This window comes from Cavia porcellus, unplaced genomic scaffold (assembly GCF_034190915.1).
Source record: "Cavia porcellus strain 051 isolate PalLab524CR breed Dunkin Hartley unplaced genomic scaffold, mCavPor4.1 scaffold_5, whole genome shotgun sequence".
Classification (NCBI taxonomy): Eukaryota; Metazoa; Chordata; class Mammalia; order Rodentia; family Caviidae; genus Cavia; species Cavia porcellus.
The window spans coordinates 14536295-14556072 of record NW_026947488.1 but is presented as its reverse complement, the minus strand read 5'-3'; the positions used below and the strand labels follow the sequence as shown (position 1 = coordinate 14556072).

At 45.1% G+C, this 19778-nt stretch overlaps 1 protein-coding gene across 23 annotated transcripts in view; it reads right to left on the bottom strand.

Annotated features, from left to right (window-relative positions):
* Positions 1-19778, bottom strand: part of Zmynd8 (zinc finger MYND-type containing 8) — a 105337-nt gene that overhangs the window by 42637 nt on the left and 42922 nt on the right. For all 23 annotated transcript variants that reach the window (XM_005002808.4, XM_063248236.1, XM_003467708.5 and 20 more), the window contains 7 exons: positions 19663-19776; positions 17239-17331; positions 15612-15699; positions 13049-13104; positions 10404-10481; positions 9124-9239; positions 4260-4741 (listed from right to left, as the gene is read on the bottom strand). In XM_005002808.4, coding sequence (XP_005002865.2) covers positions 4260-4741; positions 9124-9239; positions 10404-10481; positions 13049-13104; positions 15612-15699; positions 17239-17331; positions 19663-19776 — 1027 coding nt within the window. The remainder of the gene's footprint in view (positions 1-4259; positions 4742-9123; positions 9240-10403; positions 10482-13048; positions 13105-15611; positions 15700-17238; positions 17332-19662; positions 19777-19778) is intronic.

The window sequence follows — 19778 nt, the reverse complement described above, 5'->3', positions numbered from 1 at the left end:
AGAAGCACACCAGTGGCATGGGACAGTACACACGGGACTGAAGTGGCGGGGGAGTTACTGGAGTTCAGACATGGCCCAGGAGAAGGCTATTGGCCAGTAGCCATCTGGGAAAGGAGCCAAATGAGCTGGGGACCCAGAACAGCTGCAGGCTGGTGCTGGGGTCAGGGAAGCAGAGTTCAAGCTGGCAGGAGGCATGGGAGTACTGCAGGCTAACCTGGGGTCCGGCCTTTCAGCTGAAAACCAGTCTGAACTTCAGCAGAACCAAATGTGTGGGCTCACTGGGATTATCCTCTGCCGCACACACCACAGACCTACAGCTGGCTTGCTGGGATTAACTCTGTCTTCCAGTAACAGCACAGACTCGCCTTCAGGCAGACTTTTTTTTTGTACTAGGAATCACACTCAGGACCTTGGGCAGGTGCTTATGCCACTGAGCTAAATCCCTGGCTATTCTTGGTTTTGCAGGGGTTTTCTGATGGTTGTTTGCTTGTGGGGCATTTTTGTCTTGTTTTCTGGTGTTTAAAACAGGGGCTGGGGATTTAGCTCAGTGGCATCAGCACCTGTCTTATAAGCAGGCAGTCGTGAGTTCAATCCCCGGTACAGATAAAAATGAAAAAGAGAGGAAAAAAAAAAAACAGGGTCTAGCTATGCAGTTCAGCCTGGACTTGAACTCTGTGGAGCCCAGGCTGGCCTCTCTAACCATCCTCCTGCCTCCGTCTCCCAGAGTGCTGGGTTTAGAGGCGCCACCACACCAGTCTGTGTTTGTTGTTGTTTTCTTAGTGTGAACGTTGTTGCTAGTTTCATTGCTCTGTTCAGTTCTTGTTTTTATTTCTTCCTTCTCCTTCTCCCTGTCTTCACCAGTTTCCCAAAGCCTGGATAATATTCCTGTTTTCCAGCCTCTTCTAATCTGTATTTCTCTATTGTTTCTCCCAGCCCCTTTTAAATTTACACACCGGAGAGCACAATCACCATCCTGCGGGCACATTTACCATGCACCATTTTCTACTTTGTTTTAGATTTTGTTATATGACCACAATATTTCATACGGTTAAAGGTAGCAAAGTAATAGTCACCACAGTTTGTCCTCTTCTAGACTGTGCTCGATGCTACTGTTTCTGCTGACTGTACTACTCCGGCCAAGGTGACAAAGTTGTTCTGATCAGTTGTTCTTGCTCATATGCCAAGACTGAGACTGACTAAGGGTCATAAACAATACTATAGGTCAGTGTCGAAGAATCCAAGGCTGGCCAAATAAACAGCAACATCTGGCCCCCAATAAATTGAAGAGGCAGGATCTTGCAACAGGTTAATAACGAAAAGGCCAATTACAGACCAGACAGCTATGAGGGTGCACACCTGTAATCCCAGTACTTAGGAGGCTGAGGCAGAAACCATGAAGACAAATCCAACAGCTAGCTGCTAGACGATGCAAAGAATAATAACTCAAAAATTAGATCCTCCCCATTTAAAGACCCAATCCAAAAAAGGGTATCTTAAATGAATAGACACTTCTCGGAAGAAAAAGTAGAGATGGCAAAAAACACAAGAAAAAAATGTTCAACATCACTATTCATGCAGGAGATGCAAATTAACACATTGCAAAGATCCCATCTCACTCCATAAAGAATGGTTATTAGCAAGAAATCAACCAGTAATAAATGCTGGTGGGGCTGTGGGGAGAAAGGAACCCTCCTGGACTGTTGCAGAGTGTGGACTATTGCAACCACTGTGGAAATCAAAATCTAATGTGCACCATACCTCAGAGATGCATGCACACCCATGTTTACAGCGGCACAGTCTGGAAACAGCCCAAATGCCCATGAACCGAGGAACAGGTAAAGAAGATGTGGGGGCTTTTTAACAACAGAGTATGACTGCCATAAAGCAAGGTAGGCTTGAGACATCCCCAGCTAAATGGGGAAACCCTGAGACCACACTCTAAAGTGACATAAATCAGACACGCCTTTAAGTAGCACACTGTTTTTCTGGTGTGAGAAACCAAACATGTCAGTAAGGACCAAAATGTGTAAGAGATCCTGGGGAATGGGAAGAAAATATTCCAATGAGAAGGAGAACAAGGGAGGAGGAGGGGACAACAAAAGATGAGAAAAGAAGGAAAAAGTGGCAGCAAAGCTTTTGTAAATAAGGAGAAAGAGTTGGAGGGAGGGGAAGAAAATGGAGAAAAATAAGAATCAAGTTATATCATGTATAGGTACCAATTCCTTATAATGAGTGTGATCATTTTGTGTATCTAAACTATACCCATAAACTTAATCAAAAGAAAAATTAAATACTTAAAAGTTAACCTAAAAACCTCTGTGAAAACTATAGTACTCTAAAAAAGGAAATCAAAAAGGTCATCAGACAGTGGAAACTCTTGCACAGGCAGAACCAATACTGTCAAAATGGCCATGCTATCAAAACTGACATACAGATTTAAAGCCATCCCAATCAAAATACCAACAACACACAAAACCAGAAAAAGCTATCCTCAAATTTACAAGGAACCAGAAAAGACCCAAAACAGCAAAAGCAACTCTGGGCATGATACTACAACGAAAACAGAAACACAGGTCAACAGAACAAAATACAATATGCAAAAAAAAAAAACCCTGATCTTTGAAAAGGGGACCAGAAACACTATGGAAGAAAGAGAGCATCTTTAACAAATGGTGCTGGGAAAACTGGCTGCATGCACACAGGCTATTAAATCTAAATCTATGTATCACCAAGATAAAATCAAAATCAATAAAGATGTAAATATTAAAATGAAAACACAATGTGCTGGTGATTAAAACACGTCAAATTCTTAAAGACAAAGGAATAGGAAAACACTCTCCAAATAGAATCCCAACGGCACAAGAAATAGTGTTAAGAACTAACAAATGAGATTATCATCAGATTAAAAAGCTACTACACAGTAAAGGAAACAATCTACAAAATGAGAAAAAAATTTGCTAATTAATCCTCAGAGGACTAATGTCTAGAATATATGAACTACCAAAAAAAAAACAAAAAGACTCAAACAAAAAATGAACAAGCTAAAATGAACAGGTACTTCTCAGAAGAACAAATGGACAATGAAAAAATGTTCAAAATCTCTGGTCATCAGAGTAACACAAATTCAAACCACAATGGCATTTCATCTTCCCCAGAAAGATGGTTATCAAAAAATCAAATAACAACAAATGCTGGGGAGGATACAGGGATAAAGGAACCCTTCAACACTGTTGGAAATGTAAACTGGTACAACCACTACAGAAATCAACAGGGACATTCCTCAAAAAACTAAAACTAAAAAATTCCATTAAATCCAGGTATTCCCCTTCTAGGCAAGTTTGCTCCAAAATTAAACATAGTACATTACAGTAATACATGCCTATTTGTATTTATAGGAACATGACTCCCCTAACTAATCTTCGAAGTAACCTATGTATCAACCGACATATAACTAGATAAAGAAAATGTACTCAGACATGCTGGAATACTACCCTGTCACAAAGGATAAACTTGAGACATAGGAAGTGTTACACCTTGAGACCAGTTAAATGAAATATATCAGCACAAATGCTTAGATACAGCATAACTTCTTATATGAGAAACCTAAAGCATGGAAATTTTTTTAATGAAATAAAAATGACAAACAATAAAAAAAAACCAGAGTCAGATCTTTTGCAAATGCGAAGGGGCTGCAGAGAGGAAGCGGGGAGAAGGGAGAGGAAGGCAGAGAATAAAAGGAACTCAAGATACGTTAAACACACCGACTCCCAAAGATGAATGTAAACATTCGCTACTCCAAACACGCTCCTAACGGAAAAATTTTAAATCAAATCAATCAATAAATAAATGACAGAATACCTCCCAGGAAGCTTTTGGGAAGCTTTTCTTATTTTGAAGGAATACAGCTGCACTGACTAAAAATCCATTATAGGACCTTAAGCTGCTTCTCCAAACCAGAAGCCTTTGTTTAACTGCTGACGGGCCGGAGCAGCTGCACCTGGGGACCTGGGGGCGCACCTGGGGACCTGGGGACACACCTGGGGACCTGGGGGAGCACCTGGGGATGCACCTGGGAACCTGGGGACACGCAGGCTCTGCGCTGCCCCGCCCCCACCCCGTGCTCCGTGCACCGTGCCCTTCCCCCCACCACGTGCTCCAGGCAGCGTGCACTGTGCTCTTCCCCCACCTGTGCCCCCCCCCGCCCCCCTCGCCCCCCTCACCCCCCTCGCCCCCCTCACCCTGCCCCTGCCCCCACCGACCTGTGCTCTTCTCCAGGAAGTCCATGGACTCCTCGCTGGCGCTGAAGTGGCTGGACGTGGCTTTCTTGTCCGCGTCCTGCTCCACGTCGGAGCCCGTGTGCACCGAGGAGTTCGTGCTCATGGGCGAGCGCGGCATATCGGACAAGGAAATCCTGCGGCCCGTGCCGCCGCTCAACATGGGCTTGCTCATCAGGATCTTGGGGGACGCCGTCATGTCGAAGTTGAGCTTCACCTTGTCCTGCTTGTCGATCTTGGCGGTGCCGGCGCTGGGGTTGGAAGGGTCCAGCAGCATTTGGTACTGGCTGTTGGGCGTGTACGGTGTCCTGAACGGAGAGTAATTAAAAACCCCAAACTTCCGGCGGATGTTGTCCACGTAAACCTCCATCTCTTGCATGGCACTGTTGAAGATGCTTTTTGTCTTTTTCACAGAAAAGGGAATTTCTTTAGACATGAGGTAGCAATTATTGATTGGGACCCAGGCCCTAGAAGGGCAAAAGAGAAACAGGGTTCGAGTCCACTTTAGTCATCTTCAATGATTGTTATTTTTATTAATGGAAACCAAATTTTCCTAGTGTGCCTGCCAAGATTTTTATTTATCTTCTTTCTAAATAAAAAGTCTTGGTTTGGATGGTTAATTAATGATCCACTTAACAGACAAGTCCTGCCATAAAGACAAAACACGAAAAACAAAACCCAGCTAAGATGTAAAAGGCTTAGCATTTTAATCCTTTAAAAATCCACTAAATGCCCTTGAGTTTGCAGCTGGTAGAGAATAAGCCAGCCACTGAGTCCCTGGCTGCACCTCTAGAGAATTATTCCCCAGACCTCCATCAGCTGCACAGGACCCAGAAAGCTTCCTTTTTTCAGCCCAGTTCTAAAAGAGCAGGAAACTCTGGAAACCCACTTTCCCAGGAGGAGGTGCGTGTTTCTGAATGTGAGATAATCCACACAGAAAAACCACTACTACACAGCAGCCCTTTAGCCTCAGGGTGCACCTCCCACTTCCTGCTTCAAGCCAGTTCCATCTTCCTGCCCCGCAGCTCTCCAGGCTCTACAGACACACATTTAAGAATAGCAGCAGCACCGGTCACTGTTCCAGAACCAGTGGCCCTGTGACTAGAGGAGAGGCCACGGCAGAGCACACCACACCTGCCACTGCAGGTGGCAGCGGAGCAGGTGCAGACACCAGAACCCAACTTTGCCACCACTTCTGATTCCCCGGCCCCAACCTGTGGTTGGAAACTGCCATGGCAATAAGCTTTTCCAAAAGGGCCTTTGGAATTCCATGATCCACGAACGGAAGCCAGGCACAAAACCATGGGAAGTAATTTAGCCATCAGGGAAGTGAAGGAAGAGGCTTCCTGAGCTCAAAGACAAGACCCAACGCCCAGTCTGCCCTAGCTATGAAGAGAAGCAGGAAGAATGGGCTTATTGTACTTCATCCTTGTCCATGGCTGGCATCAAACTCCCTGCATTTTAAGAGAAAACAAAGGAGGTGCATCATGGGACAGACTGCCTGTGACCCTTGGTGATAACAGATGGTGACAAATTGAAACTGAATCCCCCTCCCCACAAAGGGGCTGCTCCTCTCAGTGTGCTGAACCCCCACCTTCCCATACATCCCAAAAGCTGCTTTTCCGCTGGAAGCTGCAGAAGCAGCAAACCATCTTGCAGACAAGACACTGTTCCGCGTAGGGACAGAGATCTATTCCGGGAGACAGGACGGACCCCAGGGCTGCCCCAGAGCCTACCTAGGTGTGGTCAACAGGAAACAGAAGGTGACTGCTATCTGCTGCGGGATAAAGGGGCCACCCAAAAGGGGCCAGGGCCAGTATCAGGCCCTGGGGCTTATCAGCCTGGAGCCAAGGCCTCGTGCTATTTCCCCAAACTTCTATCTGGCTGCAAGGCCTTTGCCGTTTTCCTGCAGTGACTCACATAACTTTCATGGGCCTTGTCAGGCAAGTGTCTCTCTCCTTAGACCAGGCCCAGGAAATAAAGGGAAGTTAGATTTGCTTTTCTGTGAAAAGCCCCTGGGAGGGACGTACCATGAGGAGCCCACGGCAGCCTGCGACAGAAGTCCAGTGCTATGGCCACCGCTCCCGGCTCTACCCAACCTGGCTACATCTGGGCTGAGTGACCTTGGGCAAGACATTAGCCTCTCTGGGTCTCAGTTTTCTTATCAGAAAAACAAACAAAAGCAGCATCTCCAAGAAAGCACTTCCAGCAGTACCTGGTACACAGAAGGCACTTTGTTACTGGCAGTCTAGTTATTTAAAAAGAAAAAAATTGTAAGCATTTAGTACTGAAAGTTCTTATTTTGTTGTTGTTTCTCTTTGGGGATGGGGGTAGAGAGGGTATCACTGTATTACCCAGCCTGGCCTTGAACCCCTCAGCTCCACCAATTCCTCCTACCTCACCTCCCAAGTGGCTCGGATGATAGGGGTGCCCCACCACATCCCGCTCAGCTAACGTAATTGTGCGTGCGCGTCTAAAAGGAAAAAAATCAGGGAAATACTTCTGAAGGGCACACAGCATGCTGTGACTCTCCAGAACACCCCAGATTTGTGCGAGAGCCTCCCTGGGCTCCCTCTAACACATATCAGCTTGACAATTAGCACGTGGATACCATGTGCGCTCACCCTGCAATCCTCACCTGGCTCGCCCGTCCATGACTAGGTTATATTTTGGTTCCACTACACCGAAGTGAGCTCCCTGAAGAAGGGACAGCATTGCCACAACCCCCGGCTGTCCACGCCTGGACGCTCCTGGCTTCTGCCACAGCAGGCTGCCCGCACACCCGCCCCACCAACTCCAATCCACACAGGGAGGCAGCAGGCTCCCCCAGAACAAGCGAGTCCTCTGTGAACCATTCCATTCCCTGCTGCTAGCAACAAGACATCTGGGCCCTGCAAAGCACTGACCCTGTACTATGAAATGTACTTCCAGTCTCCATCACTGGGATCCCCTGAACTCGAATGAGTTAATAGGGTGACATAGTCCTTAGGATAAAAGACAACCAGGCCACCAAGAGAGGTCAGGAAACTCACAAAGAGAAAAACCCAACTTTCAGGCCAACTCCCATCCAGAAGCAAGGACTAAGCAAGTTTCTTCAAAACGGCCTCCACACATGGGGGCAGCACAGCTCCCACAGCATCCTTCGTGCCACCTAAGCCCCCTTCAGTGGCTGTGTGGCAGGTGAGGATCGAGAGGTCTCAGCAGGCTGCTGAGAGCTGGGGGTACAGGATCAGCAACTGTGAGGACCTGAAGTATTTGGTGCACAGGGTAAACACTGCTTTGTCCCTAGCTGCCTACATCCCAATATACACACACACACACCTACACTGTACTACCTAGAGTAAGGAGCCTAAATCATCAAGACAGTTTACACCTTCGCTCTGATGAAGACCTGGAATGACCTATATAGCCTGGAGCCATTTGTCTTGCTCTTCAAAAACCAAATTCCTGCCCAGCCTGTGACCCCATCCTCCCGAGCCTCTCTCCTCTCTGGGTACAGCCCATACCGGGCACACGCAGCCCCTCACCACCAAGCCACAACTCTTGCTGATCCTTCCAAGCCAAATCATCATACCCAGCTCTCCATCAGCTCCTGATCTGGGACGGGAAGCCTGTTTGATGGCTTGGGTAGCACCCATCTCCCTTGCTAGGTAGGGTGCAGCCTCACCCAGGCAGGGCAGTCTCTCTGCAGCTCACGCACCATCCCTGCAAACAGCACGGAGCCAGAGCAGGCACTAAATGCAAACACTTCTTTGAAAGAAGGAATTAATGAATTTCAGAGAGACTGCCAATAAGACCGGTTAAAAACAAAGTGTGATTCTCCATCCAAACCCAGTACCAGCTCCACAAATTTCCATTTTGTCTGCTGACAGGGCACAGTTGGGATTTCTAGGAAGGAACCTGATTCCTTTGAAGTTCGTATTTTTCTTTGATCTGTAAGATTTCCAGCAAAATTTGACAGAGAAAGTGGCATTTCAGAAGCTAGTGTGTTATTTAAAATTATAAGCTATATTTGCTGTTTACTCTGTGGGGGCATATAATTTTTATCCTGTGTGTTTAAGTAGTCTCCCCTATGTACTCAGACGCTTTCCTAAACGGCCTGGGGGGGCTTTGTAAGTCTTTGCCCATTTAATCAAAATATAACATGCTAGGAGAGAACTGAGATATTAACCGCCGCTCATCTCTGAGTACCTGTTGTTCTCGAGCGCACAGGGGCTCTGCTCTAAAGGGAACTGCTATTAGCTAGAATAATTCACTTCACCGTGTAGGGAAGGAAAGGGGAGAGCAGGAAGGCAGGCAGGGAGTGCTCGCACCTGTCAAAGCAGCATCCCCTTATAATTTCCCATTTTAGCTACAGAGAAAAGGGAACAGGAGGGAACTATTCAGCATAATGATAAGAGATTCATTTACTGGCAATCTGGGAAAATACTTCTGATCCCTGAAAGCATTACTTTGAAAAGCAATTTGCAAGGTGGCTTAATTTACTCTAGAAAATAAATAAAGAATAGCAGCACTTGAAATAGACATGGAACTCATTCCAAAGCTAGTTTCATCAACAAAACCACCGAGGCAAGAATATTTTCTAAAATACCTGGAAAAAACTGATGCCCACACAGTATCAGGCTTAATGTAGCACACACAAAAATATTTTTCAACTGCGAGACCAATGGGTGGAACCATGACAATAAAATAATAGCCATACCGGCTACCAACAAAAAAATTTGCTTTTTTAAAACAAAATGGATAATGACGACAGTAATAATAGCCATACCCTCCACCTCTTTTCCTATCCATTGACAGTAAAGGTTCAGTTGAAGCTACATGTTGAAAGCCTGTTTTGAACTCCCACCTGTCGTGTTGTCCAAAGAAACGGGCATCGACCTGCCCGTCTTTATCCCTCAGAGCTTTTGCAGGCCAGAACGGAAAGCCCTTCAGTTTTGCCCAGACCAAAGGATGTGGATTGCTCTAGAAGAAAAAAAAATCCAGGGTTTGTATATATTTGGCAGCGAGATACACATGAAAGCTCATTATGTGAGGACAGTGCAGATCAGCAGAAATCACACAGGACACAAGCGGAAAGTTTAAAGCAGGGCCTGTCTATGTGAAATTACCTAGAAGCTACGTGGCCACGATACCTGGCCAAAGGTGGGAAGGGACTTAAAAAGAGGCACAGGCCAAAAGAGGAAGTTTGAATCCCGGCTCTGCTGTCACTTGGGTAGCAGAGGGCCAGAGAATTCTTTTATTCAGGGTCTTCCCTGTCTGACTAAATGTGCACCAGGGCCAGTGTCTGAAGGACAGCAGTAACCACCTTTATTCTGTAGGGGGCTCTGCAGAGCCTTGGCCATTCAGGTATTTATCTCCTAAGGCAAATAGACTCCAGGTATGTTCAGATTATTTACCTGCCCGGTCTTGCTCTCTCTGGCCCTCCCTCTGGCCCCTCCCTCTCTCCCACACACACTCCAGGCCACCCCACAATGCACTCTTCTCTAGAAAACACCTGGCTGCATGAGGGAGACGCTGGGTTTCATCCCAGTACTGCACAGCAGAACACAACACATCCATAGCCTGTGCTGGGTCTGTCTGAAGAGGTCTGGAAATACTTTCCTGGGTGTACCTCCGAGTCCTTCTTGGAGGTGGGGTGGCGTGTAGGTTGTAGAAAATCACTGGTTTCCTGTCAGTTCTGTATTTCTAACCTGTTGTGTGTGTTGTGTTCTGCTGTGGCACTAACTTTGCATGAGCAAAGCCCTGGGTTTGATCCCCAGCAGTGCCAAAAAAAAAAATACCTAAGGGGCCCCAAACAGTCTACAAATGGCATGCTCATTCACTGTTCACATCCTCCACGGAAGTGCTGGTCACATCCCACATCTCTGGTAACCTTCCTTCAACTCTACATTTTGCAGTTTGTTGAAAATGACTAACCCAAGAACTAGGTAGGGTGCTAGGCTGCCACCAGAGCATTTATCTTATTCACTAGATTTTCACTCTACAATAATTTTATCAACAAAAATTATTATTTTAAAACATCAACCAAAGTTTTGTCTCCTAAGCCCTTGGAGAAGGCTGACTGGGGGAGCCAACAAAGGCATGCAGAGTTCAAAAAATGAAACAAGGAAAGTACATGAAACTTACACAAGGCTCACAAAACCAGTTATCTCGTTTTTGGCAAGCAGCTAGGTAACATTCTGGACATACTTCGATTTCATTCATCTGTAAAGCAAAAATACGTTAGGATGTGTCATCATGCCAAGGGCCTGACATCTAACAGCCTCTCAAAAATGGCTGATCCTGTAAGTGTTGTGCTTTTATGTGTAGATTTGATTTTCTTTTCCTTTTTTTTAGCCAGACAGAGCCTCGCTATGTTGCCTAGAACTTCTGGGCTCAAGCAGACCTTGCCTGGGGTCCCAGGTACCCTAAGTGATGGTTCCCAGTTCTCCCAGCCTCCATTCTGGCTCCGCTGTGGTGCACCGCCCACCAAGCAGCCAGAGCCACTTCCTACACACAGAAGTCCGGGCTTGTCTTGCCCCTGTGACTTCCCATCGCACCCCCAGTTCTGTGTACCCGGGACAGGTGATCTCCCCCCCCCGAACTGAGAACCCTTGGCAGTGTCTGGAGACATTTTTGATTGTTAAAACTCGAGGGGGCGGGGCAGCTTTGATCTGTAGGTCAGCCCTTCCAACAAAGAATTTTGTAGCTCCAAAAGTCAGAATTGTAATGTTGTGAAACTAACAAAATCTAAACCCATGGGCCTCTTCAAGGTCATGTGCAGTCCAGGCTCAGCCCTGGAATCTGAGATCACCTCTGACTGCTCTAGACAGTCTGGCCTCCTCCCTGCCAGGCGGTCCACCCCCCACCCCGTGCCACACCCCATCTCTATGCCTGTCTAGTCACAACTAATACCAAATTGCCCTACTGTACTTCCATTAAGGACAAGAGGAAAATTCAACAGTTTTTTTTATTGTCCTTCCCCTCTTAAGACAGTACATTCTGCAAGACAACATCATGACTTTGAGCTAGCCACCAAGAAGCTCTTTGATCTGCATGCAGACTCCACAATCTACTTAGCAAAATAACTTCAGGAAAAGCTACTTATTTCTCCCAGGCCTCCACTTCACACTGGTGTAACAGGGATGAGAGCAGCACCTACCCCCACGGGGTTATAAAATCTAAATGAGATAAACGACACCGCCATCATTATCAGATATAGCGTGCTTTGTAACGTACAGGTTCAAAGGGTACTGATTCATTTATTCCTCATAAGCCCGGATAAGAAAAGACATGTCACGCCCATTTTATCGAAGGAGACAAGGAGGTCCCAAGATGTCAGTGTAGTCTCCTCAAGGGTTACAGTGGCAAAATCAGAGGGGTTAGATTCGAAACCATGCAGCTGGACTCCAAAGCCCATAAGCTTTCCCCTGGCAGTTAGCTACTATTATCTCCCCATCATTAGCAGACTTTTTGAAAGAAAGAAAGAAAGAAAGAAAGAAAGAAAGAAAGAAAGAAAGAAAGCATTCATGAAGGAATGCATTTCCTCCTCCTAGTCCTGCCTCTGGACTAATTAATTCAAAAGTACCACACATGAAAAAAAATAGCCCATCAACACAGTTAACAGAGAAATGCAAATTTCTAAATATCATATGGGAGACAGAATAGATGTACAAATGTTTTTAAAATTAGAACACTCCTATGATGAATGTGATCCTTATGTGTACCTAAAATGCACTAATAAAATTTTTTTAAAAAACATAAAAACTAAAAGTAAGTAAATACAGAAAAAATTAGAATACACAATGTTAGAAAGGGTATCAGAAGAACTATCAGGGTGCTGTACACATTGCTATGGCTTTTCTGGAAAGCAATCAGACATATCCACCTAAAACTTCTGCAGTGTTTAGGGCCACATCTGGTCCCTGTAATTCTAAAACCTAAGCAAATCATCACACTCATCTTCATCTTATTTAAAGTGGTGGCAAAACTAGGTACTATTAGCTAAAGGACAAATGAATCATTAAAAAAATGTTCATAAGCTGCATGTGGGAATACTGCATAGCCATGAAAACTTTAGTGCTTCCTGTGTGCTTCATTATCTAGTAAAACAAAAATATGCACATATACTACGTCCAGTGACAGCAGGCAGTTTTTCTGAGGAAAGAATAACGGCACAGAGACAGGTCCAAGACTGTTGCATCTCAGTTTTTATTCATACAGTGGGGATCCAGAACAGAAGACCTTTCTCCTACCTCATCCCACACCACCAGGACGTCACGGCTTGCAAGCCCAGCTTGTCCCTGAGTCCACTTGGTCAGAACCACAGGCATCTGCAAGAGGACGCTCTCCTCTCCTCTCCTCTCCAGGTCGCCTGGGCCACCCTCTGGGAAATACCTGAAACCTTTCCCCCAAGGTCCAACCCTAAACCTCCTCCACAAGAAAACAGAAAAAGCCTTGTCGCGACACCACAGATTATGGGGCCAAGGTCAGAAATGTGGAGCTCAATCCGGGCAAGCAAGACATTTCAGGAAGCCCAGTGCAGGGCTGTGATTCTGAGAGAAATCTAAAAAATGGTTTTGTCTGCCTCAGATCACTACTGGGATCGAAGGGGTTTTACAAAGCACCAGTGCCCCCTCAATGTGACTTCTACTTTTTCAAAGATAGGAAGTGCTATCTGTTCCTCAACAAATTCCAAAAACAACAGTCACCCACTAGGTGATATTCCAAATGAAACAGCCCCCCAACACAGCACTCTGGATGCAGCCACCACGGGATGGCAGGAAACATACCTCATGTTCACAGATTTTGATGACTACTTTCGCTATTTGTGTCAATTTGTGATTTCCTAAGGGAATAAGAAAAAAGGATTAATTTTAATAGAGATTTCCTACACCCCAGGTTATCGGGGCCTGACCTAGATCCCCGATCTTCCAAATGAGTGTATGGTAGAGGTTAAATAAAAAGAGACAAACTGTATGCATTTTAGGGCTCCAGGAGGGTCAAAACCCTTTAGTTGAGCTCGAAACTCAGGAGGGCTATGACAAAGCATTCTCTGGATTAACCCACTTTTATTAGTACTAAGAAAAAGACGGAGAAACTGAGGAAAGCACAGGATATGAGCAGGACCTGGGGTGGGGGTCACTTCAAAGCAGTAGGTTAAGGCTGTTTAGGACCATCTTATCTCCAAGATAACATTTATGGTGGGATTGGGCTGCAGGAGTGAAGTTCCTGCAGCAGCAGTCTCTATTTACTTAATTAATGTTGGAGCCAAGTGTCCTCAGCTGTGGCCTTATCTTGCCCTTTGAGGTATCTCTGGCCTCACAGGCCACTACAGGCCTCAGCCAGGCCCAGTGATTCATAGAGGTTCACTTACTATGAGTCAGCTCCCCTCGCCAGGCAAGGGGCCGAGGCCTAGGACAGACTCACAGATAAACACAGAAAGCCAATTAGTAGAATTTAAATCCTGCTCAGAGCTGCTGGGTGGTGCTCCCCAACACCACCCCAAGGCTGTACTCCACATGCATTCCCCCAGGATTCAGTTTTTAAAAGCTAAAATCCTGAGGTTTCTGGCTAGTTGTACTGCCTCAAATTACTGACTCTGCCCATCAAATCAACTCATCTTGAAAGCCTCGCTGTTCTCTCTAAATCTGAGTAATTGTCATAGGTTTCCCTATAGTTCATGGATTAACACTTGGGAAGTCGCTGGGGATTTAGCTCAGTGGCATAAGCGCCTGCCTTGCAAACAGGCAGTCATGAGTTCGATCCCTGGTACCGATAAAAAGCAAAAAGCAAAAAAAAAAAAAAAAAAAAAAAAACACTTGGGAAGTCCTTTGACCTTCTAAAGACTCACAAAAGGAGAAAACAGCTTTATTGCACTCATTAGCCCAGACTGAGACTCAAGAAGGGAATGTGGGTGGCCCTGTCTAGAACATTCTGGCTGCACAGTGCTTCTTAGTATTAGAACTAAGTAAGAGTGTGCATGTTTAATTAATGAGTAAGCCCACGGAGAGCACTTAGCTAATGAGGTGAGCATCTGACCCAATTCTAAGGCCAGACCCTTCAACTTTGCACCACATCAAAGGAAAAGATGGTCACAAAGTCATCTTTTTGGACTGGCCTTGAAAACTCAAGATCTGTTCATTGTATAACCACCAAAGCAGTGGGGCTGCCAACAACAACCTCTCCACACCAACAGGACTTTCCTGTTCTCTATAATCCCTAGTTGACACCACCCGCCAGCGGCTGCCCAGATTTCTGCATGGCCACAAACAGACAGACAATACCAAGTGTTGACAAGGAGGTAGAGCAAACAGAACTCTCATAAGCCTTTAGTAGGACAGAAAATGATACATCTGTAGAAACAGCCTGGCATCATTTCTCACAAAGTTGTAAATAAACCTACTCAACTACTCAGCCCAATTCCTAGTATTTATCAAACAGAAATAAAAACAGACGTCCACACCAACTGTACAAGTGTTCACAGCAGCTTTATTCATCATAGTCTAAACGTGAAACACACTAAATATCTAGCAATATTAACAAGGTGTGCCAGGTGCGGTGGCACTCAGGAAGCAGAGTCAGGAAGATCACTGTGAGTCTGAGGCCAGCCAAGCCTATTTAGCCAGCCTGAACTATAGGGAAAGATCCTATCTCAAAAATCCAAACTAAAGGGGCCAAGGATTTAGCTCAGTGGCACAATGTCTGCCTAGCAAGCATGAGGTCCGGAGTTCAATCCTGCTATTCCCCACCACCACCAAAAAAAATTAACAAGATAACTGGACCAGCTCCAGGATGTTGACAAAATAAAAACCACTCAGCAGTAAAAAAGGAAGGAGCCAGTGACATACAGAACCACAGAGATGGATCCCAGAGATATTACTGAGTGATTTCAGCCAAATGAAACAAAGTATAATCTGTATGATGTATTTGGAAGAAGTCCTAGGATATCCAAAACTAATTCACAGTGACAGGGAACAAAATTGCAGTGGACCCGAGTTGACCAATAGGGAAAGGGGGAATGTAATATGCTTGATCTTATTTGGGCTTGTGGTTGCACATTTGTCACAGTCGCTAATGTACACATACAATAATCTGCATTTCATTGTATGTAATTATGTCCCCACTACCACGTGGACTTTGGAATGACAGTAAGAGACAGCCGCTCCACGCGGCAGGCAGACACTTGAGATGTGAACCCCTGCCTTGAAACGCACATCATTACCAGGGTTCACCCGTTACAGCGATCTGCACTTGCCCTGATACATGACTTGGAAGCCTTATTTTTAATAAAGGACAGGAGAAGGCAGCACGCACAGCATTCTCTCTTCGGTGGAAACTGTCAGAGCCACTCACCCCCATTATAAATGATGCAGTTGTGCAAAATCCACTTTGCATCAGCCAGGAAGGCTTCAGTGCAGCCATACATTTTCTTTTTAGCATTCTGGGAAGAGAAAAATTGGCGCATAATCACCAGTGAGTCTGTGCAATCCACAGTCAGTAACACCTGCGTCCTCACATAATTTCTTAGCAATCATTTCCCAAATTAATTAATGCTCTTTTACTCATTTCCCAAGGTGCTATTATTTTTAAGATCTATAACCCTATAAAAAGTTACCGGTTGAATTCATCACGGTAACTTGGATTTTCTCATCTCAAAGCTGATGTCATTTATCAAGCAGGGCCTTCTGATGAAGAGGACACTTTATACACTTGTGTATTATTTATTTTTAAGTCATAAGTGACTGGAGGATTAAAACTGATCAAGAGTCCACGTACTCGTATCGAACCCCCAAGCTGAAAGTATGTAATTACTATGTATTGTGAATAGGTACTAAAAATAAAATTGTTTAAAAAATTAGCTAAAAAAAGGAAAAAGAATACAGGACACACCGAAGGGGAAAAGTGAGTCAAATGGTCTCATGAAAACTCAGCGAAGTAGCGATTATTTTATGAGGATGAAACTGAAATACGGTAATGCTAAGAAATTTATTCCAAGGGCAGGGGGTGTGGCTCGGCAGTGGAGAACTTGCCCAGCATACATGAGGTCCTCAGATTCATCCCCAGCACCACTAAGAAGAAAAAGAAATTTACCCCAACCCCAAAGTTAGGATTAACTGTCTTTCTTGAATGTCCTCCCTCCACACATATGCACTATAGAGTGTCCACAAGAGTGGACTTATGGGCCGGGGATTTAGCTCAGCAGCTCAAGCATTTGCCTACTAAGCACAAGATCGTGAGTTCCATTCCCAGAACTGAAAAAAACAAAACAGAGTGGACTTGCTGTTTGGGGTTTTATCCATGCTTATAATATGAACTAATGTTTGTTTTGTTTTTTCACCAACAAAACAATCTGAAAATCAGCACCAGAATGATGTGTTACAAGTATCAAAAGTGTTACAGGTATAATTTTCACCAAGGAATTTTAGTGTGAAATTTTAAAAACAGCTACAGGCAATAAAGAAATAGCCTTATCAGTAGAGTAAGTCCAGTTTAAGAAGCTGTGTCCCTACTGCTAACAGCAAGGGCTCCCCCATACCTCATCTTCTCTTCACTCTTCCTGCTGCTCTGATTAGCACCTCCAAAAGACAGAAGAAGCCAGGCTCTAACCCGCCCGGTCTCTAACCCTTAGAAGGCCGGGACTCAGGCTGGGACGGAGTCCAGTGGCTGAGCACTTGCCTAGCATGTGTGTCACTCTGGGATCAACTCCTAGAAATGCACCCCCAAAAAGAAGCAATGGCCCCTTTTGGGTACAAAGCTCAAATCACCCCCAGATGTACCGTCAGTGGATCTGAACACTCCACCGCCATCCTAGGAAGAATGTTACAGAGCAAAGAAGTGAGGGCTCTTCCACACAAATAAAACCAGAGCAGGAAAAATGAGCAACCATCTAACACGAGAGATGGCACGGAGCCGGAAGCAGGGCCTGAGTCCTCACGACAACTGAGGGCTACAACAGAGGAGTGGGTTCACAGGGGCCAACCTTTTCCAATGTACAAAGATCCATGGGATGGAAAATATATTCGGCATAGTCAGGATGCTGTTCCAACGGAACCGGCTTCTGGAAGGCATCTGTCTGTAAAACAAAAGACACACGCAAGGGCACACACTCATCACTGTGTGGGAAGGCCAGGCACCCACACCACACACAGATTCTAAGAGACAAAGGGACCCTCTGCACAACTCCAGTCTGACGACATCCATAAAGGATGGGCTCGGGAAGCTCCAAAGGGGCCCACCTTCCTGGGCCCAGTTCTATTTGCTTTGGTTTTGTTATCTGTTCTGTTTTCAATATATAACCACACAGCAAGTTCTGTCCTCTTCCATGAAGGTTGACAGTGATAATCCACCACCTGTCACCTTAGGCCTGGACCCTAGAGATGGCTGAAGTACAGCCCTCTGCAACCAAAACTGACTGGAGAACGAACTCTGGCTACATCTAAAGATGGCACACCAGCGAAACCTCCCGAAATACCAGCAGGTATTTTGCCACGTGTGAGAAAAACCTTACAGTGAGATTTTGTTCCTCCTTCGAGCAGCCAAAATGCCTTCAATACAGGGACTCTATAACATCTTTCAATCTTGACCGATTTTTGGAAGCCCTATTTTAATCAGCTGAAGATATAAGGCCCAGTTTGTTGGTGAGTGGTATTTACTTATCAATTTTAAAAAATCTAAAATATTACATAAACCCTGTAATCCCAGCACTCTGGGAGGCTGAGGCAGGAAGATCTCAAATACAAGCCATGTGCACCTTGGTGACTCATCAAGACTTTGACTCGAAAAAAAAAAATGTCTGGGAATATAGTTCAGCATGAAGCCAAGCACCCTGGGTTCAACCCCCAGTGCTAAATAATTCAATACCAAAAATTCAATACCAAATTATGCTCAAGCAAAGCATCTAAAAAAATAGGTTACCATTTGTAGTTCAGAGCCCTCGTTCCTCAGAATGGACATTTGATCCCTGTGAGTTAAAAAGATGCTTCAGGGGGCTGGAGATTTAGCTCAGCGGCATAAGCGCCTGCCTTGCAAGTGTGCAGTCGTGAGTTCGATCCCTGGTACCAATAAAAAAAGAAAAAGACAAAAAAAAAAAAAAAAAAATCCAAAAAGATGCTTCAGGGCTAGGGTTCCCACGGCTGCCACCAATCCCCAAAATCAGCAACTTTCTTCCCTAAGCAACTTTACATTAAACAATACGTGGGAGAAACTAGTGTCTCCTTTGGTTCTTTATTTGGGTTTTTCAGTCTTTAGTAGACATAATTTAGCCTAAAAGAAGCCGAAGTGATTCCTTGTCACATTCAACATAAAAATCATTCCATTATCAAAAAAATTTAAAAATAATTTGTTTTTACTCCACTAAGATTACATTTTGCTTCCTTTCACTGATTGAGACTCTGGAAGACACAAATAAGTTCTCAACCTAAGTTGGTAAACTCTATAATTTTTTCAATCATAAAATCAAACCTCAGAATATAATCCCAAATCAAAAGCTTGGGTTTGCTTTTCTGTTTGTTTTGTTTTGTTTTGTTTTCTTGCAGTGCTGGAGATCAAATCCAGGGTGTGAGATACTTCACTGCAGCTTATTTATACCCTTTTCTTTTTTAGAAGAAATAAAACCACAGTGATCACTAAAGTACATACATACTCAAATTAAATGTGTATATATTCACACTTAGAAGACAAGCCCTCAAGAGTTTCTTAAAGGGTCACCCCTGGTCATAGGGTGCTTTGGTACAAACCAGAAAGGGAAACCTCACCCTTGACATTTTATATTCATTTATAGGCCAAATATCACAATCCTATTGTCATTTTCCTAGAAGCTATCATAACCGTACACGGCCGCTATGACCAGCCTGGGACACTCAGGCGGGACTCGGCTGGGCCACAGGCAGCGGGCCCCGTGCTCACAGATTCTTCCAGAAGGGATCTGTTGCAAGCAATCCTCTTTCAAAACTGAAGGAACTAACCAACTTCTCACCCTTTCTGTACATTTTATTCAAAATGGCTCACTACCCGACCACGGCTGTAAATAAACTGGGTGGCGCCCAGCTCTCCCGGACACACACATCACTAATGCACCCCACTCGTCCTCGGCCAGTGGGGGAGTATGAAGCTTCACCCCACAGCCGATGTGAATGTGAGGTGCACACCGACCGTCTGCCGTGCGTGATGTCCTAACTACACTTCCGTGGAACACAGGGTGCTCGCCTTACAGAACTGACTGAAGGCCATTTATGCTTCATGTTTAAATGATAGGTTTTTCTCTTTTAATTTGGACACAAGAAGCGAGTATGCACAGAGGCCTAAAGGGCAAAGCCTACGACGAATGTGTAGGCTGCTAACAGCGGAAAAACAGAAGCCGCTCTCCTCCTCATTCCCGCTTACACCGGCAGGAACCACGTCTTACCCCTGGCTGCTTCATCTTCTGAATGGCAAACTTGAGCAGGTAGGACAGTTGCTCAATGGTCAGCATGGTCATGGCTTTGCTCTGGGTCTCGATGCACTCTGCTACTGTAATCTTCT